This window comes from Pseudophryne corroboree, chromosome 5, assembly GCF_028390025.1.
Source record: "Pseudophryne corroboree isolate aPseCor3 chromosome 5, aPseCor3.hap2, whole genome shotgun sequence".
NCBI classification, from domain to species: Eukaryota; Metazoa; Chordata; class Amphibia; order Anura; family Myobatrachidae; genus Pseudophryne; species Pseudophryne corroboree.
The window spans coordinates 338545560-338570888 of record NC_086448.1 but is presented as its reverse complement, the minus strand read 5'-3'; the positions used below and the strand labels follow the sequence as shown (position 1 = coordinate 338570888).

Genomic DNA, 25329 nt, shown 5'->3' with positions numbered 1-25329 from the left:
TGGATGCGGTCACTCATATAATCCTCCACCATTCTTTCAATGGTGAGAGAATCATATGCAGTGACAGTAGACGACATGTCCGTAATCGTTGTCAGGTCCTTCAGTCCGGACCAGATGTCAGCATCAGCAGTCGCTCCAGACTGCCCTGCATCACCGCCAGCGGGTGGGCTCGGAATTCTGAGCCTTTTCCTCGCACCCCCAGTTGCGGGAGAATGTGAAGGAGGAGATGTTGACAGGTCGCGTTCCGCTTGACTTGACAATTTTCTCACCAGCAGGTCTTTCAACCCCAGCAGACTTGTGTCTGCCGGAAAGAGAGATCCAAGGTAGGCTTTAAATCTAGGATCGAGCACGGTGGCCAAAATGTAGTGCTCTGATTTCAACAGATTGACCACCCGTGAATCCTTGTTAAGCGAATTAAGGGCTCCATCCACAAGTCCCACATGCCTAGCGGAATCGCTCCGTGTTAGCTCCTCCTTCAATGTCTCCAGCTTCTTCTGCAAAAGCCTGATGAGGGGAATGACCTGACTCAGGCTGGCAGTGTCTGAACTGACTTCACGTGTGGCAAGTTCAAAGGGCATCAGAACCTTGCACAACGTTGAAATCATTCTCCACTGCGCTTGAGACAGGTGCATTCCACCTCCTATATCGTGCTCAATTGTATAGGCTTGAATGGCCTTTTGCTGCTCCTCCAACCTCTGAAGCATATAGAGGGTTGAATTCCACCTCGTTACCACTTCTTGCTTCAGATGATGGCAGGGCAGGTTCAGTAGTTTTTGGTGGTGCTCCAGTCTTCTGTACGTGGTGCCTGTACGCCGAAAGTGTCCCGCAATTTTTCTGGCCACCGACAGCATCTCTTGCACGCCCCTGTCGTTTTTTAAATAATTCTGCACCACCAAATTCAAGGTATGTGCAAAACATGGGACGTGCTGGAATTTGCCCATATTTAATGCACACACAATATTGCTGGCGTTGTCCGATGCCACAAATCCACAGGAGAGTCCAATTGGGGTAAGCCATTCCGCGATGATCTTCCTCAGTTGCCGTTAGAGGTTTTCAGCTGTGTGCGTATTCTGGAAACCGGTGATACAAAGCGTAGCCTGCCTAGGAAAGAGTTGGCGTTTGCGAGATGCTGCTACTGGTGCCGCCGCTGCTGTTCTTGCGGCGGGAGTCCATACATCTACCCAGTGGGCTGTCACAGTCATATAGTCCTGACCCTGCCCTGCTCCACTTGTCCACATGTCCGTGGTTAAGTGGACATTGGGTACAACTGCATTTTTTAGGACACTGGTGAGTCTTTTTCTGACGTCCGTGTACATTCTCGGTATCGCCTGCCTAGAGAAGTGGAACCTAGATGGTATTTGGTAACGGGGGCACACTGCCTCAATAAATTGTCTAGTTCCCTGTGAACTAACGGCGGATACCGGACGCACGTCTAACACCAACATAGTTGTCAAGGCCTCAGTTATCCGCTTTGCAGCAGGATGACTGCTGTGATATTTCATCTTCCTCGCAAAGGACTGTTGAACAGTCAATTGCTTACTGGAAGTAGTACAAGTGGGCTTACGACTTCCCCTCTGGGATGACCATCGACTCCCAGCAGCAACAACAGCAGCGCCAGCAGCAGTAGGCGTTACACGTAAGGATGCATCGGAGGAATCCCAGGCAGGAGAGGAATCGTCAGAATTGCCAGTGACATGGCCTGCAGGACTATTGGCATTCCTGGGGAAGGAGGAAATTGACACTGAGGGAGTTGGTGGGGTGGTTTGCGTGAGCTTGGTTACAAGAGGAAGGGATTGCTTCCGCTGTCACCCAAAGTTTTTGAACTTGTCACTGTCTTATTATGAATGCGCTGCAGGTGACGTATAAGGGAGGATGTTCCGAGGTGGTTAACGTCCTTACCCCTACTTATTACAGCTTGACAAAGGGAACACACGGCTTGACACCTGTTGTCCGCATTTCTGTTGAAATACCTCCACACCGAAGAGCTGATTTTTTTGGTATTTTCACCTGGCATGTCAACGGCCATATTCCTCCCACCGACAACAGGTGTCTCCCCGGGTGCCTGACTTAAACAAACCACCTCACCATCAGAATCCTCCTGGTCAATTTCCTCCCCAGCGCCAGCAACACCCATATCCTCCTCATCCTGGTGTACTTCAACACTGACATCTTCAATCTGACTATCAGGAACTGGACTGCGGGTGCTCCTTCCAGCACTTGCAGGCGGCGTGCAAATGGTGGAAGGCGCATGCTCTTCACGTCCAGTGTTGGGAAGGTCAGGCATCGCAACCGACACAATTGGACTCTCCTTGTGGATTTGGGATTTCGAAGAATGCACAGTTCTTTGCTGTGCTTTTGCCAGCTTGAGTCTTTTCATTTTTCTAGCGAGAGGCTGAGTGCTTCCATCCTCATGTGAAGCTGAACCACTAGCCATGAACATAGGCCAGGGCCTCAGCCGTTCCTTGCCACTCCGTGTGGTAAATGGCATATTGGCAAGTTTACGCTTCTCCTCCGACAATTTTATTTTAGGTTTTGGAGTCCTTTTTTTACTGATATTTGGTGTTTTGGATTTGACATGCTCTGTACTATGACATTGGGCATCGGCCTTGGCAGACGACGTTGCTGGCATTTCATCGTCTCGGCCATGACTAGTGGCAGCAGCTTCAGCACGAGGTGGAAGTGGATCTTGATCTTTCCCTAATTTTGGAACCTCAACATTTTTGTTCTCCATTTTTTAATAGGCACAACTAAAAGGCACCTCAGGTAAACAATGGAGATGGATGGATACTAGTATACAATTATGGACGGACTGCCGAGTGCCGACACAGAGGTAGCCACAGCCGTGAACTACCGTACTGTACTGTGTCTGCTGCTAATATAGACTGGTTGATAAAGAGATGTCGTAGTATGTATGTATGAAGAAGAAAGAAAAAAAAACCACGGTTAGGTGGTATACAATTATGGACGGACTGCCGAGTGCCGACACAGAGGTAGCCACAGCCGTGAACTACCGTACTGTACTGTGTCTGCTGCTAATATAGACTGGTTGATAAAGAGATGTCGTAGTATGTATGTATGAAGAAGAAAGAAAAAAAAACCACGGGTAGGTGGTATACAATTATGGACGGACTGCCGAGTGCCGACACAGAGGTAGCCACAGCCGTGAACTACCGTACTGTACTGTGTCTGCTGCTAATATAGACTGGTTGATAAAGAGATGTCGTAGTATGTATGTATAAAGAAGAAAGAAAAAAAAACCACGGTTAGGTGGTATACAATTATGAACGGACTGCCGAGTGCCGACACAGAGGTAGCCACAGCCGTGAACTACCGTACTGTACTGTGTCTGCTGCTAATATAGACTGGTTGATAAAGAGATGTCGTAGTATGTATGTATGAAGAAGAAAGAAAAAAAAACCACGGTTAGGTGGTATACAATTATGGACGGACTGCCGAGTGCCGACACAGAGGTAGCCACAGCCGTGAACTACCGTACTGTACTGTGTCTGCTGCTAATATAGACTGGTTGATAAAGAGATGTCGTAGTATGTATGTATGAAGAAGAAAGAAAAAAAACCACGGTTAGGTGGTATACAATTATGGACGGACTGCCGAGTGCCGACACAGAGGTAGCCACAGCCGTGAACTACCGTACTGTACTGTGTCTGCTGCTAATATAGACTGGTTGATAAAGAGATGTCGTAGTATGTATGTATGAAGAAGAAAGAAAAAAAAACCACGGGTAGGTGGTATACAATTATGGACGGACTGCCGAGTGCCGACACAGAGGTAGCCACAGCCGTGAACTACCGTACTGTACTGTGTCTGCTGCTAATATAGACTGGTTGATAAAGAGATGTCGTAGTATGTATGTATAAAGAAGAAAGAAAAAAAAACCACGGTTAGGTGGTATACAATTATGGACGGACTGCCGAGTGCCGACACAGAGGTAGCCACAGCCGTGAACTACCGTACTGTACTGTGTCTGCTGCTAATATAGACTGGTTGATAAAGAGATGTAGTAGTATGTATGTATAAAGAAGAAAGAAAAAAAAACCACGGGTAGGTGGTATACAATTATGGACGGACTGCCGAGTGCCGACACAGAGGTAGCCACAGCCGTGAACTACCGTACTGTACTGTGTCTGCTGCTAATATAGACTGGTTGATAAAGAGATGTCGTAGTATGTATGTATAAAGAAGAAAGAAAAAAAAACCACGGTTAGGTGGTATACAATTATGGACGGACTGCCGAGTGCCGACACAGAGGTAGCCACAGCCGTGAACTACCGTACTGTACTGTGTCTGCTGCTAATATAGACTGGTTGATAAAGAGATGTCGTAGTATGTATGTATGAAGAAGAAAGAAAAAAAAACCACGGTTAGGTGGTATACAATTATGGACGGACTGCCGAGTGCCGACACAGAGGTAGCCACAGCCGTGAACTACCGTACTGTACTGTGTCTGCTGCTAATATAGACTGGTTGATAAAGAGATGTCGTAGTATGTATGTATAAAGAAGAAAGAAAAAAAAAACACGGTTAGGTGGTATACAATTATGGACGGACTGCCGAGTGCCGACACAGAGGTAGCCACAGCCGTGAACTACCGTACTGTACTGTGTCTGCTGCTAATATAGACTGGTTGATAAAGAGATGTAGTAGTATGTATGTATAAAGAAGAAAGAAAAAAAAAACCACGGGCAGGTGGTATACAATTATGGATGGACTGCCGAGTGCCGACACAGAGGTAGCTACAGCCGTGAACTACCGTACTGTGTCTGCTGCGACTGGATGATAAATAATGATATAAAAAATATATATATATCACTACTGCAGCCGGACAGGTATATATATTATATAATGACGGACCTGCTGGACACTGTCTGTCAGCAGAATGAGTTTTTTATAGAATAAAAAAAAAAACACCACACAAGTGAAGTCACACGACGAGTGTTTAACTTTTTCAGGCAATCACAATATAGTATACTACTAACTATACTGGTGGTCAGTGTGGTCAGGTCACTGGTCAGTCACACTGGCAGTGGCACTCCTGCAGCAAAAGTGTGCAGTGCACTGTTTAATTTTAATATAATATGTACTCCTGGCTCCTGCTATAACCTATAACTGGCACTGCAGTGCTCCCCAGTCTCCCCCACAATTATAAGCTGTGTGAGCTGAGCACAGTCAGATATATAATATATACATAGATGATGCAGCACACTGGGCTGAGCAGTGCACACAGATATGGTATGTGACTGTCTTGTACTCCTGGCTCCTGCTATAACCTATAACTGGCACTGCAGTGCTCCCCAGTCTCCCCCACAATTATAAGCTGTGTGAGCTGAGCACAGTCAGATATATAATATATACATAGATGATGCAGGCATGCAGCACACTGGGCTGAGCAGTGCACACAGATATGGTATGTGACTGAGTCACTGTGTGTACCGTTTTTTTCAGGCAGAGAACGGATATATTAAATAAAACAACTGCACTGCTGGTGGTCACTGTGGTCAGTCACTAAACTCTGCACTCTCTTCTACAGTATCAGCCTCAGGTCAATCTCTCTCTCTCTCTCCTAATCTAAATGGAGAGGACGCCAGCCACGTCCTCTCCCTATCAATCTCAATGCACGTGTGAAAATGGCGGCGACGCGCGGCTCCTTATATAGAATCCGAGTCTCGCGAGAATCCGACAGCGTCATGATGACGTTCGGGCGCGCTCGGGTTAACCGAGCAAGGCGGGAAGATCCGAGTCGCTCGGACCCGTGAAAAAAAACATGAAGTTCGTGCGGGTTCGGATTCAGAGAAACCGAACCCGCTCATCTCTTCTTATAACTACCTTACAGAGGAGACATCACAGTGCTTTCCTCTGTACATAGTGCGCTTCTTTTAAAATTAGGGCAAATCCAGATAAAGCATGCACATTGTTATCAGGAGAATCAATGCGGGAACACCAGGGCCATAACTAGGGGTGTGCGAGCTGTGCTGCCGCACAGCACTAGGCCTTGAGGGGGGCACCCTCACTGAATATGGCATGTAGGGGTATCTGGAATGGCACCCTGCAGCTATTAGCACAATTGCATACCTGAGTGCAGTGCGCTTAAAGGTGATTCAAAAGTCGCAGTACACCCTTTTGTTTCAAAAACTGTGCAGGAAATGGGAAAACTGAATACTCCAGTAAGGTATGGGTGTGGTGGGCTATCTTTTAGGGTATGTACCGAACATGGGCGCCATCTTGAAATTGGCCATCTTAAATCTAAGTCAGTTTTTTTTAAATGGAAAGTGGGTCCTGTAACATGCCAATTGCTGCAAACAGAGTTAAAATAGCAGTTATGGTTCAAAAGTTACAACACTTTTTTGTTGTTGCAGGAACTGAAGATGGCTTTGACAAAAGAGGAGAGATTTGAGGTCATTCTGATGTCTGGAGAACAAAGTTTCCGTGTCATAGCTGCAGATTTTAACAACCGACACCCAGAAAGACCTCCAATTTCACATAACACTGTCAGGTGCCTTCATCCTTCATGAAGAGCCAAAACCATTGTTCGAAGTTGTCTCGTCAGTAGCACTTTTTGGACGACCACTCCGTGACTTGTCAGTCACAGTCACAGTTTCTCAGAATTTGGAAATTTGTCTTTATTTAGCACAGAATTACTGGGCTTTACTGTACACTGTGATTTAGAGTGGAGCCATGATGTAGCCTGTTAACCTGTTTGCATATTTAAAATGTACTCTTCTGTAGATTCTGCGTCTTCTAGCTAGATCTACTCTTGACTCTAAAAGAGACCAAGCATGCGCTAGGAGGGTTCAGTGTGATTTACCGATGAACACAATACGGACGGTCATAATCCCGACAGCCATTGACCTACAGTGAAAATACTGACATGGTCAGAATATCGACATTCATTATGCCGACATGTTCAAAATGCCGAAATAGTCAGAATACCAACATTTGAAATGTCGACATGTCAAAATGCTGATGTTGTTTATTTTTGGGTGTCAATGTCGACACCGTATAAGTGTGCCGCGTCCCCTCGCATGGCTCGCTGCTATTATATTCCCCCTCCACGTCCACTGGGATGGTAAAGTATGAACATGTCTATTTTGGGGGAAAAAATCTTTAAAAACGCATGTTGGCATTTTGACTATGTCTGCATAATGGATGTCGGTATTTTGACTGTGATGGTATTTTGACTGTAGGTCAACGGCTGTCTGATTATGTGTCCGTCGGTAAATCAACTGCTACCCATGCTTGGATGGTAGTGGCAGTAACAGCTTGATGACACACGCCAGGACTAGGCTGTAGCAGGAAACAGCTGTAAATATTATATGTACAAACTGCTGCCTGCTTTCCTGTGCAGAGCAGACAGTAAATAAAAGTGAAATTCAGAACAAGATGTTCCATAATAGGAAAATACATAAAGCCCCATTCAGGGCCGGGGACTGAAAATATTCAAGGGGCTATACTGAGTAGAGGAGAAGCTACGACCAGAGATGTGTGGTTGTGGCCAGAGCTACGTGCGTGTGTCCACCCAGGTACACTATCAGCCCCAATGTCTCCCTAATACATAAATATAGAAAAATTTCATAATTTTATGAGAATACTAGAAATAAATTTTTTGCAATTAGGATCATTGGCTGACTGTGGACAGCTAGGCCATACTTCCCAACATTTGACCTTGAGTTGAGGCAGGGCCGTTTCTTGGGGAGCGCGTGCTGCGCAACCGCATAGGGCGCCCGCCGAGGCACTGACTGTGGCTCCCTGCTTCCCCCTCCTCCCCCTTCCCGAGTACCCCGCTGGGGGGGGGGGGGGGGGCGGTGTTTCGCAGAATGACGTGGTTGCGTTGTGCCGTCACGACGCAACCACATCATTCCACGAAACTCCTCCCTCCCATGCGGAGAACTGAGGAGGAGGAGGGGGAGCCAAGTTACGAAGAGAAGAGGGAGAAGCGGCTGGCGTGAGGAACGACTGAGGAGGCAGGCCGAAGAGCGTGAATCACCTCTGTAAGTATACTCTCTCTCTCTCTCTCTGTCTTTCTCAATCTCTCACTCTGACTGCCATAATGTGTAAAATGGGGACGCCTGCCGTAATGTGTAAAATGGGGACTTTTGCCTGCCGTAATGTGTAAAATGAGGACTCTTGCCTGCCGTAATGTGTAAAATGGGGACTCTTGCCTGCCTCAGTGTGTAAAATGGGGACACTTACCTGCCGTAGTGTGAAAAATGGGGACACTTGCCTGCCGTAATGTGTAAAATGGGGACTCTTGCCTGCCATAATGTGTAAAATGGGGACTCTTGCCTGCCGTAATGTGTAAAGTGGGGACTCTTGCCTGCGATAATGTGGGGATTTAATGTATCAAGGGCATTGTGGTGCAGGGGGCATTACTGTGTGGGGCTTAATATGGTAGAATTTTTTTTTCCCTATGGTGGCCGTGATCTGTTAGAGCAGGGTCAAAAACTGGGGTGCGAGGTAGTCTTTTCAGACGAGGCCATGCCCATTTAAATGAGGCCACGCTCCCTTGTCAGTTTTTTTTTTATCTAGGTGGGGGGGGGGCGCAATTTTTTTTTATGTCACGGGGGGGCACATTTTTACATCTCGCACTGGGAGCCAAATTGGCTAGAAACATTCCTGAGTGGAGAGGGTGTGACCCTGCAGCGCACCCCTGCTGTATGTCACTACCAGAGATGCTGGGATTCCCCCAGGCTCTTCCCGCACACTGAACAGATGCCTTTGTGCAGAGCAGCAAAGAGACTGAATGCTCCTGCTTCCTCCAAAATTTCTTCTTGTAGGCTTGTCATGGGAAGGTTGTGGAAGTGTAGCTAATGCTCTGCTATTCATGTCTACAGGGAATAGAGGCCTATTTTTCTGGAGGGCTGGTGCTTCCCACTTACAGACCCACAGATCTTTGCATTAGCCATGTGGAAAGTTGCAATAGCATAAGGTAGTAAAGCTAGCTTCTGCGGCTACTTGCAAATACAGCCACTTAGCATCTGGCTCCAAATCAGCTCCAGTAATTCTATAATTGGCAAATATCAAGTTTTGCAAATCTAAAATTAATATTTTCTTTCCTGAAAATATGACACTTACTTTTTTATATTAGCAAGAAAGTGACAGATGGACGGTGTTAGAAAACCTGTCACCAGGTTTGTTTTTTTCTTAACTACATTTGGCCTTATTTAGGACCCAATGGACCTGTGGCATATAGCGCAAAGTACCAATGTTTGGCAGTTAGCACATGTGCAGTACTGGTCTGCGAGGGCGGATGCAGGGCTACATCAGGCTGACTGACAGTGTGATGCCATTTGGGCGTGGAAAGAGGGCGATCACGGCCTCCGTTTCTCAAAATGGAGGCGTGTCATCAGCATTGTGGGGGAGGAATGATGCCAGAACCCGTAGCACCTGCAGCGGCTGGCTTGTGCAAAAGCATGTGTCACACAGCCGACAGTGGCCCTCATTCCGAGTTGATCGCTCGCTAGTTGCTTTTATCAGCAGTGCAAACGCTAGGCCGCCGCCCTCTGGGAGTGTATCTTAGCTTAGCAGAAGTGCGAACGAAAGATTAGCAGAACTGCACAAAAATTTTTCATGCAGTTTCAGAGTGGCTCCAAACCTACTCCTACCTTGCGATCACTTCAGTCAGTTTAGTTCCTGCTTTGACGTCACATACACGCCCTGCGTTCGGATAGCCACTCCCCCGTTTCCCCAGGCACGCCTGCGTTATCTTCTGAAACGCGTGAGTTTTTTAGCACACTCCCGGAAAATGGTCAGTTACCTCCCAGAAACGCCCCATTCATGTCAATCACTCACCGATCTGCCGAGCGACTGAAAAGAGTCGCTCGACCTTGTGTAAAAATGCATAGTTTTGTGTGAAAGTACTTCGCGCGTGCGTACTGTGGCCTGTATGCATGCGCAGAACAGCCGATTTTTAGCCTGATAGCTGTGCTGTGAACAACGGCAGCTAGCGATCAACTCGGAATGAGGGCCAGTGTCTGAGATGATCCGATACTGCGTCCTAGGATGCAGCACTGATCAGTAATGCAGAAGGAGGTGTAATGCTTGCTGCTGCATTTGCATATTAGTGCTATCGCTACTGATTCTATGGAAGCCGCAGTGATAGCACCTCTGTCCACATCTAAATCATGCCCATTGTGCCTTGTATAAAGGAAAAGAAAGGTAACAAGCTGACAGAAACAAGCACTTTAGTCTGACAGTCTCAATCAACTTCTACTGTAAGTCAAGATGTCAGACTATTCTCAACTAATGTGCAGCATCACAGTGGTTTATTTTACATACTATATACTGTAATGCCTGAATTAGAGTTAAAAGTACATTTATGTCTTTTGCATTCACATAAAAAGTGGCTACACATGCATTTCTGCAAATGTATTCTTATTTGCACACTTTTTTAAAATACTTTATTTATGGGACAGACCAAGTTCAAATAAATGGGTACAGTAGTATATTAGTACATGAATAATGTAAGGTACATACAGATGTGTCCTCATACATCTAACCTCAATACACCACACAATGAGAGATGCCTGGCGTAAGTGAGCTGACAGGTCCCAAGAGACTCTGCTAGAATCGGGCATCTTTTATGACTAGAAGGCACCAGGAGACTGTGCTGATGAATTTGATATGCAACACTTGTATTATGTGTGTGCGACTGAATCTGTACAATATATGAAGCACAAACGAGCTTGATATGGAAAAAAGTCATGGCTACAGCATCGTAACACTTTATATGCAGATTCCGAGACTCAGATATACAGTTTCACATATCAAAGCATCCCGTCGAACCTAGGATGCATTCTTGGCAAAAAAAAAGACGCCCAATGCTGGCAAAGACCTGGCGTGCTAAAAGGGGCTGTTTGGTGCGATTGCAGCAAAGATGTATGAGGACACATCTGTACATTGACATAAATTACAAGCAATAGAAAACATGGTGGTGTCTGACAAAGCAGAAGTACATACAGTAAGTCCCAGAAGTTTTTATTGATCCATTGTAATGTGATGGAAGAAAGACAAGAGACAAGGGTGGCAGAGTGCATAGCAAAGCTTGGGATAGGAAAAAAGAGGGAAAGAAGAAACATTGGTGGATGAAAGAAGATCAAGCGGGTTACTGTGGTGTAAAGTTGAAGACAAAATATGAAAAGAAAGTGATAAAGAGTGAAGGAGGGGTGTTCATGACCAGCAGCGTAACAGGGCTCTGAAGCACCCATTAATGGGCCAGCCCCCTAAGCGCATGACACCATGAAGATGCCTAGAGGGGGCTAGCTGCTAGCACCAGAAAGTGCAGCAGTGCCCGGAACTACTGAGCGGCTGCAAGGTACCCGTCTAAAGCATCCAAGGCACACTGCTAGCCAGAAACAAGGGTCTCGGGGCATTGATGTGATGAATAGGTATTAATTACCCAGGCCGGGGCTTGATGGACAGGGCCAGTAGTACCCCCCCCCCCCCCCTTAAGGTAATACTTACCTTATTCTAGGAAGTGGGTTCCTCCTCCTGTGCTGTACCATCTTTCCAGTGATATCTTCAGCAAGATGGTACTGCACAATTAAAACAAAGTTCTGGCACTGTGCACATTCTCGCACACCCCTAGTCACAGCCTGTTCTCTAGTGCACATGCACCATCTTCCAGAATATTACTAGGAAGATGGCGCCGGACCAAGTGAGGCAAGATCCCTGGATCTGCACACCACCCCCTCTGTGGAATTGCTTTTTAACTGATTTTTTTTTCACAGGAGATGTGTGATTAGGCCATGCCTCCTGTATCCGGGCCTGGTACCAGTCTCTATGATCCTGCACACTGGAATAGAATACTGTGAAGCAAAACGAAGCAGGTGGCTAAAACACACAAAGACAGAATGCTGGGAAGCAGTACTGAACCAGGAGCCAGGGTACTGATCCTCTCAGGAAGATGTTGTTCTGGCAATGTGCTGGTCGCACTTCCTGGTTCAAATAGGGTGCCCTAGGGCCTTAAAAGCTGGGTGGATCATGTGACTGGAGTTGCTGAGAGCTGGTTTGGTAGCATTGATCAGGTGAAGAACAGTGGCCACTGCCGGTAAGAGAATACCAACCACATTTACACATAAGTGACTAAACAATTTAGAGATGCAACAGGTGGCCAGTGGGGACACAGATGGATGCAAAATGACACCACTGAACCTAGTAACAGGGACTCAGACTCCAGTGTCTGACAAGGGGAGATTATACTATAATATCTATGGATGCCATGTCTATAATTAAAATAGGGTGAGCTGCATGTGCAACTTTCAATTTTTCAGAAAAACGATGAGTGCAGAGATGCAGCTACCATCATCAACGCGGAAACCAGGACCAGGCCAATGGGTTGCAAGAAGATACTACCCCTAAAAGGAGTATCTTAAAGATGAAATCATAATTAGGGACACCTATGAACTTAAACGTTAATGCCCATAAATGCTTCTCCTAGTGCAAGTGGGCGTAAGTTTGACACGCTGTATTACTTTCTAAATACAGTATGGACACAACATGCAAGGTGCATTAGGTTTTATGGTTCTAATAGACTTTGTGAGTCGAGCCTACATTATTTGTCACAAGGCATATAAATCTAAATAACTAAGTCTGAGGTGACAATTGTGGCTTAACAATTAGACTATAAAAATGTACCTGTCTGAAGAATTCTTCTAGCAGTGACATGGTCCACCGATGATGGAGGTCCCAGTTCTTTGCTGGATGGCTTATGTCTGCTGTGTGTAGCAACAGGGATAAGGCTTTTGGCTTGTCAATCCTGAAAATTTAAATAAGTGAATGAGTTAATTTTTAGTAACCAGAAATTAAAGAAAAATAGTTTTTGATAAAAGGTCTTAAAGTACATCTGCACAATGGGGGGGTCATTCCGAGTTGTTCGCTCGTTGACGATTTTCGCAACGGAGCGTTTAAGGTGAAAATGCGCATGCGCATGATACGCAGTGCGCATGCGCTAAGTATTTTAGCACAAAACCTAGTAGATTTACTCACGTCTGAACAAAGAATTTCCATTGTTGAAGTGATCGGAGTGTAATTGACAGGAAGTGGGTGTTTCTGGGCGGAAACTGACCGTTTTCTGGGAGTGTGCGGAAAAACGCAGGTGTGCCAGGATAAAACGCGGGAGTGTCTGAAGAAATGGGGGAGTGGCTGGCCGAACTCAGGGCGTGTTTGTGATGTCAAACCAGGAACGAAACGGGCTGAGCTGATCACAGTGTAGGAGTAAGTCTTGAGCTACTCAGAAACTGCTAAGAATTTTCTATTCGCAATTCTGCTAATCTTTCGTTCGCAATTCTGCTAAGCTAAGATATACTCCCAGAGGGCGGCGGCCTAGCGTGTGCAATGCTGCTAAAATCTGCTAGCGAGCGAACAACTCGGAATGACCCCCAATATACACATGCAGATAGTGTTCCCGCATGGAGGCCTCTGTTTGCTACCACTGTTAAACAAAAGTTTAACTATTTTTTATTTTTGTTTAATGGGACACACTAAGAGGCATATTCATCACGGAAAAACTGTGCAGTGAGAATTTTTAGTTTTCCATTCAATTTACAATTCTCATTGTATTCTCTCACAATTCTTTAATGATTCATCATGCCACCAAGAGAAAATTATAACTTTCGAAAAACTGGGCTTTTTGAGAAGACTGTTTTTCGAACAGTGATAATTTTCCCCACTGGTTGCTGGGGTGCCCAGCTGCAGAAAGGGCAGCACCTCCACCCAGACCACCATCAGCACCCTAAATAGCACCCCCCTCCTCCACATCATATTGCCGGGGCCTGTCCAGCATAAGAGTTGTGCAGCCGCGACCCCCCCCTCCCCACACACACACACACGCCGCCCCCCCTTCACTGTGGCATTGCTTCGCTGGGGGCTGCCTGGCAGTGAAATTTATCACGGGGGGTCTGGGGGGATCGCCCCCCATGCAGGCATGTTATTTGTGGACGCGCCCCAGCACTGGTTGATTATCGCAGCCGCGACTGCCCCCCGCCCCCACTCACGGCACCATGATGACACCCCCCCCAGGTCAGCAGCCGAAGACAGCTGGAGCAGCGTGGCCCACTCACCCCCTGCCAGGACTTTCAAGTCCATGTGTGCGGCTGTAAAGGGAGGTGAGCCATCAGCCACGGACCTCTCACTCCCCTGCCGGCTCCTTATCGCCGGGGCTGCCAGGTCACGCGGCAGCTTATGGAGAGATTCTGGGGATGTTTGCCATCTCAGGATGGCGAACAGTATCATGATCAAACTCCAAAAAAAATGCTTTTTCTCTAGCATTCATAAGGGATATCGGGGACAGATTAGTACAATGGGGTATATATCAATGCTCAATATCATGTGAGCAGTGTAGTCAGTGATCACAAAATGCTAATAACAATGTGGGGGAGAGTTCAGAGCCCTCCAGGCTGGGGACTATCAAAACTATAATGTCTGATGCACTTCTATCAGATACCCCTACACAGGGTACTGAACCCCTGATATTGGCTATTCGGGATGTTAAAGCTACCCCTGGAGGATGCTAATAATCAGCAGTCATTTTTCCTCCCACAAGACAAACTGACAGTCACATTTCCTGACTCCAAGGAGTTGGATGATTTATTTAATCCAGATAAAAAATATCAGGTGTCCAAACGGCTTTTGCATACATTCCCCTTTGCCCCTGAAGGCAGGAAATGCTGGGAAGAATCTCCAGCTGTAGACATGTCAGTCTCTCGCCTTTCTAAAAAGGCGGTACTTCCTGCTCTGGGCTCCTTTACGGTAAAGGACGCGGCAGATAGGAAAATTGACACCACTCTGAAATCTATGGGGGTAAATTCCAAGTTGATCGCAGCAGGTTATTTTTTAGCAGTTGGGCAAAACCATGTGCACTGCAGGGGAGGCAGATATAACGTGCAGAAAGAGTAAGATTTGGGTGGGTTATTTTATTTCTGTGCAGGGTAAATACTGGCTGCTTTATTTTCACACTGCAAATTAGATTGCAGATTGAACACACCACACCCAAATCTAACTCTCTCTGCACATGTTAAATCTGCCTCCCCTGCAGTGCACATGGTTTTGCCCAACTGCTAACAAAATTCCTGATGCGATCACTTTGAATTTACCCCCATTATACACTGCTGCAGGTGTAGCTCAAAGACCGGTCATTGCAGGTTGCTGGATGACACGTGCCATTCATTCCTGGGCTACTCAAATGACCTTAGTTACTACTGTAACTTTCCTAAAACACATTCAGGTCACGGCTAAGGTCCTCTGTGACTCCCTTAAAGAGATTGGCAATATTAATGCTGGGACCACTGCTATGGCTGTGTCTGCACGAAGAGCCATATGGTTGCGTCAGTGGATTGCAGACGCTGACTGCAAATGTAATGTGGAATCTCTTCCCTTCACAGGTGACTGGCTCTTTGGAGGTGAGTTGGATGCATGGATCTCCAAAGCTACTGCTGGGAAATCCATGTTTCTCCCTTCGGGGGCTCTGCCTGCAGAATTACCTACCCGGGCCCATCTACTCAGTCCTTTTGGTCTTCCAGATTCCGATCTAGGGCCAGGGGGGCCTCCAACGCAGCTAGAGGCACCAGAGGTAAACTTAAGAAACCAGCCGTTACCGGCTCCCAGGAACAGAGCACCAGTTCAGCTTCCACAAAGGCTTTGGCATGACTGTGCCCACCCACCCTGAGGGGCTCTCATGGTGGGGGCTCGGTTACCTCACTACAGCCACATCTGGAACAGTTCCTGCCAAGATGCTTGGGTAAGGGAACTTATCTCTCAGAGTTACAAGCTGGAGTTCGACGGTGCTCCTCCCCAACGATTTTTCAAATCAGGCTTACCAGCTTTGGAAAATATGCGTGGTACGCTACTACTGGCCATAAACAAGTTGGTCTGGTCCCAGATCATTGTTCCAGTACCCCTGCAACAACAAGGACAAGGTTACTACTCCAGTCTGTTCGTGGTACCAAAACCAGACGGGTCTGTGAGACCCATTCTGAATCTGAAGTCCTTGAATCCTTACCTGAAGGTTCTCAAATTCAAGATGGAATCTTTGAGAGCAGTGATCGTGGGCCTGGAGCAACAGGAATTCCTAGTATCCCTAGATATCAAGGACACTTACCTCCATATCTCCATTTGGCCTCCTCATCAGGCCTATTTGCGGTTCGCCCTACTGAACGATCACTACCAGTTTCAGGCATTACCCTTTGGCCTGTCTACAGCTCCGAGGGTGTTCACGAAGGTGATGGCGGAAATTATGTTTCAGCTCAAGGTCCAGGGGGTCAAAGTAATTCCATACCTGGAAGACCTCCTGATAAAAACGAGTTCAAGGGAGCTTCTATTGCTCCACATAGATCGCACTAACCAACTTCTAACTCACCACGGATGGGTCCTCAATCTGCAGAAGTCCCAACTGGAGCCGTCTCAGCAGATCCTGTTTCTGGGAATGCTACTGGATACGGTAGCACAGAAAGTGTTCCTCCTAGAGGACAAAGTGAGAACACTTCAAGAAATGGTTCGCATGGTTCTCCGACCTGCTCGAGTAGCCATTCATCTTTGCATAAAATTGTTGGGAAAGTTGGTGGCCTCGTACGAGGCGATACAGTTTGGAAGGTTTCATGCCAGACCTTTCCAATTGGACATCCTGAACAAGTGGTCCGGTTCCCATCTTCAGATGCACCGGATGATTCGGCTGTCACCCCAGGCCAGGATTTCACTCATGTGGTGGCTACAGTCTTCCAACTTGCTAGAAGGTCGACGCTTTGGGATTCAGGATTGGATCCTCCTTATGACGGACGCGAGTTTGAGAGGATGGGGAGCTGTTACCCAGGGGGCGCAGTTCCAGGCAGGTGGTCTGCCCAGGAGGCCCTACTTCCAATCAACATCCTGGAACTTCGGGCCATCTACAATGCTCTGATTCAGACCTCCCCTATGCTCCGGGAATGGGCGATCCAGGTTCAGTTGGACAACGCCACGGCTGTGGCGTACATCAATCGTCAAGGAGGGACAAAAAGCAGAGCTTGCATGCGAGAAGTGTCAAGTATAATCTTCTGGGCAGAAAGACATGCAAGAGCACTGTCCACAATCTTCATTCCGGGAATGGACAACTGGGAAACGGACTTCCTGAGTCGCCACAGGAGTGGGGACTACACCCTCAGGTGTTTCAACAGGTGATCGACAGGTGGGGCTGCCCACAGATCGACATGATGGCCTCTCTCCTCAACAAGAAGCTTTGCTGCTAGTGCTCGCAAACCAGGGACTCTCAGGCAAGCTCAGTGGATGCGCTGACGTTGCCTTGGCCTTACCAGCTGGTCTACCTATTTCCTCTGATTCTGTTGATCCCAAGGGTGCTCAAGCGGATCAGGCATCAAGGAGTGCAAGCAATCTTGATTGCCCCGGATTGGTACACGGCTCTTCTGGACATGTCCGTAGTGGACCCTTGGCCTCTACCGCTAAGAAGAGATCTTCTTCAGCAAGGACCGTTCGTCTACCCGGAATTACGGCGGCTTTGTTTGACGGCATGGAAGTTGAGCGGAACATTCTAGCTCACAAAGGACTTTCCAAAAAGGTCATTGCTACTATGGTGCAAGCCAGAAAACCTGTGACGTCAAAACACTATCATCATATCTGGCAGAGATATGTCTCTTGGTGCGAGGAACGCACATATCCATCTGCAGAATTTCACTTGGGAAGATTCCTTCATTTACTGCAGACTGGAGTGGATAAAGGCTTACTTCTTGGATCCCTTAAGGCCCAGATTTCAGCTCTTTCAGTCTTCTTCCAGAAGAAGTTGTCTATCCTGCCAGAAGTGCAGACCTTTTTGCAAGGGGTGCTTCACATACAACCTCCATTTGTGCCGCCTATGGCACCTTGGGATTTGGATGTGGTGTTACGCTTTCTACAGTCCTCCTGGTTTGAACCTCTAAAGACGGTAGAAGACAAGTACCTCACGCGGAAGACGGTGATGTTACTGGCCCTGGCTTCTGCTAGACGTGTCTCTGAATTGGGGGCCTTATCGTGTAAAAGTCCCTACTTGGTCTTTTACGGGAACAGAGCGGAGCTCCGGACTAGACAGCAGTTCCAGCCAAAAGTGGTCTCTGCGTTTCACTTGAATCAACCTATTGTGCTTCCGTTCAGTTCCGGCACTTCTGCTCCTCCGGAGGCATTGGATGCAGTGTGAGCCTTGAAACTCTACGTCAAGAGGACGGCTCGGATCAGAAAAACGGATTCCTTGATCGTGCTGTATAATGTGCAGAAAAAGGGTTGCCCTGCCTCAAAGCAGTCTATTGCACGTTGGATTCGGCTTACTATCCAACAAGCCTATGTGTCAGCAGCCTTACCTGTTCCACAGTCTCTGAAGGCCCACTCTACAAGATCAGTGGGGTCTTCCTGGGCGGCTGCCCATGGAGTCTCGGCCATGCAACTATGCCGAGCTGCTACCTGGTCGTGGAAGAACAACTTTGTGAAGTTCTACAAGTTTGATACCCTGGCCAAAGAGGATATCCAGTTTGGGCAGGCGGTGCTGCAGATGTCTCCGCACGTTCCCGCACGTTCTGGAAGCTTTGGGACATCCCCATCGTACTAATCTGTCCTCAATATCCCTTATGGATGCTAGAGAAAATAGGATTTTAAATACCTACCGGTAAATCCTTCTCGTAGTCCATAAGGGATATTGGGCGCCCGCCTCTGTGCGGAGACTTTTTGCAGGTTCTCTGTTATGTGTTACCTGTTCAGCTGTTGCTGTTCTTGTTGCCAGCCGTTGCTGGCCCAGTTATGTTATGGTGTGCTGATGTGTAAATCTCACCACACTTGTTGTTCTGTTTCTTCTCTCAAGTATGTAATTCTCCTTCGGACACTGTTTTACCTATAACTGACCTGTAGGAGGAGGCATAGAGGGGAGAAGCCAGCACACCCAGTTGAAGAAATTTAAAGTGCACTGGCTCCTATGGACCATCTATACCCCATCGTACTAATCTGTCCCCAATATCCCTTATGGACTACGAGAAAAGGATTTACCAGTAGGTATTTAAAATCCTATTTTTGGGGTTTGATTAATGTCACAATTTCTACATCTCCTGCGGAGTGTACAAATTGTGACATTTACTGTAAGTGATGATGAATATGTCCCTAGGTCTGCTTGATGCCAACAAAATTCCTTTAAAATCCACACTGGTACACAACCTGCCCTGCAGCAATAAAGTCTGCTCTACAGAAGAGTGCACTCTAGACAGAAGGATATGTTCGTTACCACAGATAACGTTACAACAGACAATCATTTTACCCTGTGTTTTCCAATATACATTAAATATATGGCTCCCTGTATAAGAAAAGTATACCTCGTCTGAGGTTAGGGAGCAAGAAAGTAGCTACTGTGCATAGAAGCCATTCCAGACTTTTCAACTAATTAATCTACACTGCTGTTTGATGCATTGCAATGTACATTTTTGTTGCATTTTGTTTCATATACTTAGGCCATGAGTTGACCATGACCTATTCTACTTCACTCATATCCCATCACATCAGTGTTTGTTGTGTTATTAACTTTTAATCTGCTTAGTTACTTTGTACATCCCTATTTTATTCTTCTCAATTTAGTAATTACTAGCTGGAGTACCCGGCGTTGCCCGGGATTTTAAGAATGTTTGTTTACATAAATTAATTTAAATATTAAACGAACAGTATAAATAACATAGTATAAAAAAAACATGTAAAATGTTATACACATCAATAAAATGAAAACCCAATTTAAAAATAGCACATCACATTATGTATCTCCTGATATACTCTGTGCTGCTGGGGGACCGTGCTACTTACACTATATAACTCTCAGTGTGTGTCTTCCTGCTGCCTACACTCCCCTCCTCACATCATGTCACTGGCTCTGTCACATGCAGCCCTGTCATCACTGAGATACCATGCATGTCCTGATATAGTCTGTGCTGCTGGGCCACCCCTAGGGGTGCTAGTGGTGTGTTACCCCTACAGTGTTTGTTCCCAGAGTGTAAGCATATGTGTAGCAAGTTTGGTGTAAATTGCTCCAGGCATTCCAGAGTTATGCTATCTGCTGAAAAACTCTGTGCTGCTTCAACCCTATGGGTGCTAGGCAGAGGCGGATTGGCCATAGGGTTTACAGGGAAGATTCCTGGTGGGCCGACACACCCATGAGGCCTGTTTTGTTTGAGGACATGTGGTCCTTTTTATATACATAATGAATAAGATGCAAAATACTTTGCATATATGAAAATGACTTTGCCACTTAGCCTGTGATTGCAGATGATCTAGTGCACAGGTTCTCAAACTCGGTCCTCAGGACCCCACACAGAGCATGTTTTGCAGTTACCCAGCAGGTGCACAGGTGTATTATTTACTCACTAACACATTTTAAAAGGTCCACAGGTGGAGCTAATTATTTCACTTGTGATTCTGTGAGGAGACCTGCAAAACATGCACTGTGTGGGGTCCTGAGGACCGAGTTTGAGAACCTGTGATCAAGTGTATGCTCTGTCTGCCTGCTTGGCTGACATATAAGATTGAGTGAATAGTGATTGGGATACGGTTGGTGTAATAAGCAAGAAAATATATCTTTCTAAATAATGATATAGTTTCCTAAATTCTGAAGGTGTATCATATAATGTGCTCATAATATTTAATTTTATTACTTCTTAACTTCCCCCCCTTGATGCTGGACATGCCCACTATCTGGAAAGTCTTGGGGGGAGGGTGCTGCTGCCATGGCCCATGGCTAGACCTTACACCTCTGGTGCTGCCCATGTGGGGCCACTAGTACAAATTTTTCCAGGGCCGCTTTTTGTTCCCAATCCGCCCCTGGTGCTAGGGGTGTCTTACCCCAACAGTGTTTGTTCCCAGCTTGTAAGTCATATGTGTACCAAGTTTGTTGTAAATTGGTCTAGGCATTCGGGAGTTATGCTGTCTCCTGAAATACTCTGTGCTGCTGTCCCACCCCTAGGGGTGCTAAGGGTGTCTAACCTCCACAGAGTTTGTTCCCAGATTGTAAATCAGATGTGTACCAAGTTTGGTGTAAATTGCTCCAGGCCTTCCACAGTTATGCTGTCTGTCAGGAACTAAAGGGACATTAGTGAAAAGCTTGCGCAAAAAGATAAGTCTTGAGTTTTTAAAGGACTCTAGAGTGGAAGCTTCTTGAACTGTGGGGTAATTCAGACCTGATAGTAGCAGCAAATTTGTTAGCAGTTGGGCAAAACCATGGGGGTAATTCCAAGTTGATCGCAGCAGGAAATTTTTTAGCAGTTGGGCAAAACCATGTGCACTGCAGGGGAGGCAGATATAACATGTGCGGAGAGAGTTAGATTTTGGTGTGGTGTGTTCAATCTGCAATCTAAATTGCAGTGTAAAAATAAAGCAGCCAGTATTTATTCTGCAAAGAAATAAAATAACCCACCTAAATCTAACTCTCTCTGCACATGTTATATCTGCCTCCCCTGCAGTGCACATGGTTTTGCCCAACTGCTAAAAAATTTCCTGCTGCGATCAACTTGGAATTACCCCCTATGTGCACTGCAGGTGTGGCAGATATAACATGTGCAGAGAACGTTAGATTTGGGTGGGTTATTTTGTTCCTGCTTTATTTTTACACTGCAATTTAGATTTCAGTTTGAACACACCCCACCCAAATCTAACTCTCTCTGCACATGTTATATGTGCCACCACTGCAGTGCACATGGGGGTTAATTCCAAGTTGATCGCAGCAGGAAATTTTTTAGCAGTTGGGCAAAACCATGTGCACTGCAGGGGGGACAGATATAACATTTGCAGAGAGAGTTAGATTTGGGTGGGTTATTTTGTTTCTGTGCAGGGTAAATACTGGCTGCTTTATTTTTACACTGTAATTTAGATTGCAGATTGAACTCACCACACCCAAATCTAACTCTCTCTGCACATGTTATATCTGCCTCCCCTGCACTGCACATGGTTTTGCCCAACTGCTAACAATGGCCCTCATTCCGAGTTGTTTGCTCGCTAATTGCTTTTAGCAGCATTGCACACGCTAGGCCACCGCCCTCTGGGAGTGTATCTTAGCTTAGCAGAATTGCGAACGAAAGATTAGCAGAATTGCGAATAGAGGCCCTCATTCCGAGTTGTTCGCTCGCTAGCTGCTTTTAGCAGCATTGCACACACTAAGCCGCCGCCCTCTGGGAGTGTATCTTAGCTTAGCAGAATTGCGAACGAAAGATTCGCAAAATTGCGAATAGAAATTTCTTAGCAGTTTCTGAGTAGCTCGACACTTACTCTGCCACTGCGATCAGTTCAGTCAGTTTAGTTCTTGGTTTGACGTCGCAAACACACCCAGCGTTCGCCCCGGCACTCCCCCGTTTCTCCAGCCACTTCCGCGTTTTTCCCAGAAACGGCTGCGTTTTTTCACACACACCCATAAAACGGCCAGTTTCCGCCCAGAAACACCCACTTCCTGTCAATCACACTCCGATCACCAGAACGAAGAAAAATCCTCGTAATGCCGTGAGTAAAATGCCTAACTTTTGAGTAAAATAACTAAGCGCATGCGCTCTGCGAACATTGCGCATGCGCAGTAAGCGACTAATCGCAATATAGCGAAATTCGTCAACGAGCGAACAACTCGGAATGAGGGCCAGAAATTTCTTAGCAGTTTCTGAGTAGCTCCAGACTTACTCAGCCATTGCGATCAGTTCAGTCAGTTTCGTTCCTGGTTTGACATCACAAACACACCCAGCGTTCGCCCAGACACTCCCCCTTTTCTTCAGACACTCCCGCGTTTTTCCCAGAAACGCCAGCGTTTTTTCACACACGCCCAGAAAACGTCCAGTTTCCGCCCAGAAACACCCACTTCCTGTCAATCACAGTACGATCACCAGAACGATGAAAAATCCTCGTTATGCCGTGAGTAAAATACCTAACTTTTGTGTAAAATAACTAAGCGCATGCGCTCTGCAAACCTTGCGCATGCGCAGTAAGCGACTAATCGCAATATAGCGAAAATCAGCAACGAGCGAACAACTCGGAATGACCCCCAATGTTCCTGCTGCGATCAACTCAGAATTACCCCCATGGTTTTGCCCAACTGCTAACAAATTTGCTGCTACGATCAACTCTGAATTACCCGCAGTGTGGGGCAGCAAGTTCCATAGAGCCAGAGCCACAAAGCTGAAAGCTCGACCCCCAGATTAATTCAGGGAGATTCTAGGTACAGCTAATAGACTTTCATCTGCAGACTGAAGAATTTTTTTTTCTGAGTGAATTAGGTGAAGAATATAAATGTAACCTTATCCAAAATGATATTAGTTAAAAAAAATTTTTTTTAGTGAAATAAAGAAATAAAATATTTTTTCTTGTCAAACATCGGAACATCGGTCAGCACCATTGGACCATTGGGAATATCGTAAACATCGTGACTATCGCAACTTTCCTTTTAACAGCGGGGACAGCCGCCAGGTACACAGGAGGGGTTTGATTTAAACTTCCCCAGTGGCTGCATACAATAGCAGGGGGTACTGCTGTGCTAAACGATTATCAATGATCGGCAGCAGGGCAAACACTGGAAGAGGGTACGAGAAGGCAGAGGGACCTTCTCTGAGAGCAACAGCGGAGGGAAGTCCTGCAGCTGCAAACACTGTTTATCTGACTGGCTGCATCCTGTGCGACCAGGTCAGATAAAGCACTTGCTGGTGTGGTCGCATCTGATGCGACCATGCCAGGCAAGTGATTAAATAGACTGAACGTACTGCTCCCTGTCACTGCCAGTGGACACTTCTTGTTTTTGAGCAATTTTTATTTTATAGAGATTCGACTTGCCATAATTTATTCATCCCAGTACATTCTTAATTAGTATAAAGACACAAATGCTCCATCTACAGACACTACACATATGAAAAGCAATAACAATCCATCCCTCCAGTGTACTCCATAGCATCTACTTCTATTTGTATGGTTGCATGTTATTTAATTTGACCCTACCGCTATTTTCTCTTACGTCCTAGAGGATGCTGGGGTTCACATTAGTACCATGGGGTATAGACGGGTCCACTAGGAGCCATTGGCACTTTAAGAGTTTGAGAGTGTGGGCTGGCTCCTCTCTCTATGCCCCTCCTACCAGACTCAGTTTAGAAAATGTGCCCGGAGGAGCCGGTCACAGCTAGGCGAGCTCTACAGAGCTTCTTTAGATAAAAGTTTTTTAGAGTTTATTATTTTACAGGGAGGCTGCTGGCAACAGCCTTCCTGCTTCGTGGGACTAAGGGGGGAGTAGTGTCCACCCTGCGGGGTCTGAGCCACTATCTCCGCTGAGAGGACACTGAGCTCCTGAGGGCATAGATCGTTCCCCGCCACTGGGGATCGCTCACCCCAGCAGCATGCCGCCAACCCCTTACAGAGCAAGAAGATCGGTGGCAAGTGAGTCAAGCGGGGGGTCTGGTTTGAAGATGGCGGCAACAGGGTAGGGAGCGCAGAGGCACACTGTGCGGCGCTGTGAGGTGGCGCCGGCTCCCTGCACTGGTCAGAAAGTCTGTCGGGATCCGTGGATCTCAGCCAGCATTATCCTCAGGCCAATATAATCATTGTGAAGAGTGGGAAGACAGCGCCATTTTGGGGGCGGAGCTTCTCCTCAAAGCGGACCCAGCAGCGTTCAGCGCCATTTTCCTACAGCACTGTGCAGGAAGAGCAAGCCCCTCCACAGCAACTCCAGCTATCTCTCACGGTACCAGGGTGTTGTAGAAGGGGAGGGAGGCTAAATACCTATTAAGGTGCACAGTTAGCGCTGGTAGGTGCTCACCTTTTACCTAAAGGGCGCTGTGTGTGGGTTGGCTCCAATCTCTGTGTCTCTCTTGCCATCCTTGGGGGTGAAACTCTATCTTCCCTCCCCTGTGTGTGTGTAGAGTGTCTGTGGTCTCCATACAGCTATGTCCAGGGACTCTGTGTCATATGCTGCAGAGGATATGTCCTCTCAGGATGATCACATTCCATGTAATAAGGATTGAACTGGTTTAGCACAGATACAAGCAAGGGAGCCCGAGTGGTTATCCTCTATCAAATCTATGATTTCTCAGATGTCAAATAGGGTTGCACTAAATTAATCTGCAACTCAGGCTTTACAGAACTCTATGGCAGTCTGGCCCAGTTCTGGTACCTCAGGGCTCCCCGCTGTATATTCCCAAAAACGTGCTCTTGCACAGATCATGCAGGATGACACGGATACCGATTCTGACACTACAGACGTGATGGGGATGTGTTGCGGGGGGCCACATCTCTTGCTAAAGGGTGCAGTTGATGATAGAGGCTATTAAAGACGTATTGAATATTGCTGATACAACACCGGAGCAGGTTGAGGAGGCTTAC

General features: G+C 46.7%; 1 protein-coding gene across 6 annotated transcripts in view; it reads right to left on the bottom strand.

The window, feature by feature from the left end:
• PDE1C (phosphodiesterase 1C) overlaps positions 1-25329 on the bottom strand; it is a 1445089-nt gene that overhangs the window by 188783 nt on the left and 1230977 nt on the right. For all 6 annotated transcript variants that reach the window (XM_063922562.1, XM_063922563.1, XM_063922564.1 and 3 more), the window contains one exon: positions 12652-12772. In XM_063922562.1, coding sequence (XP_063778632.1) covers positions 12652-12772 — 121 coding nt within the window. The remainder of the gene's footprint in view (positions 1-12651; positions 12773-25329) is intronic.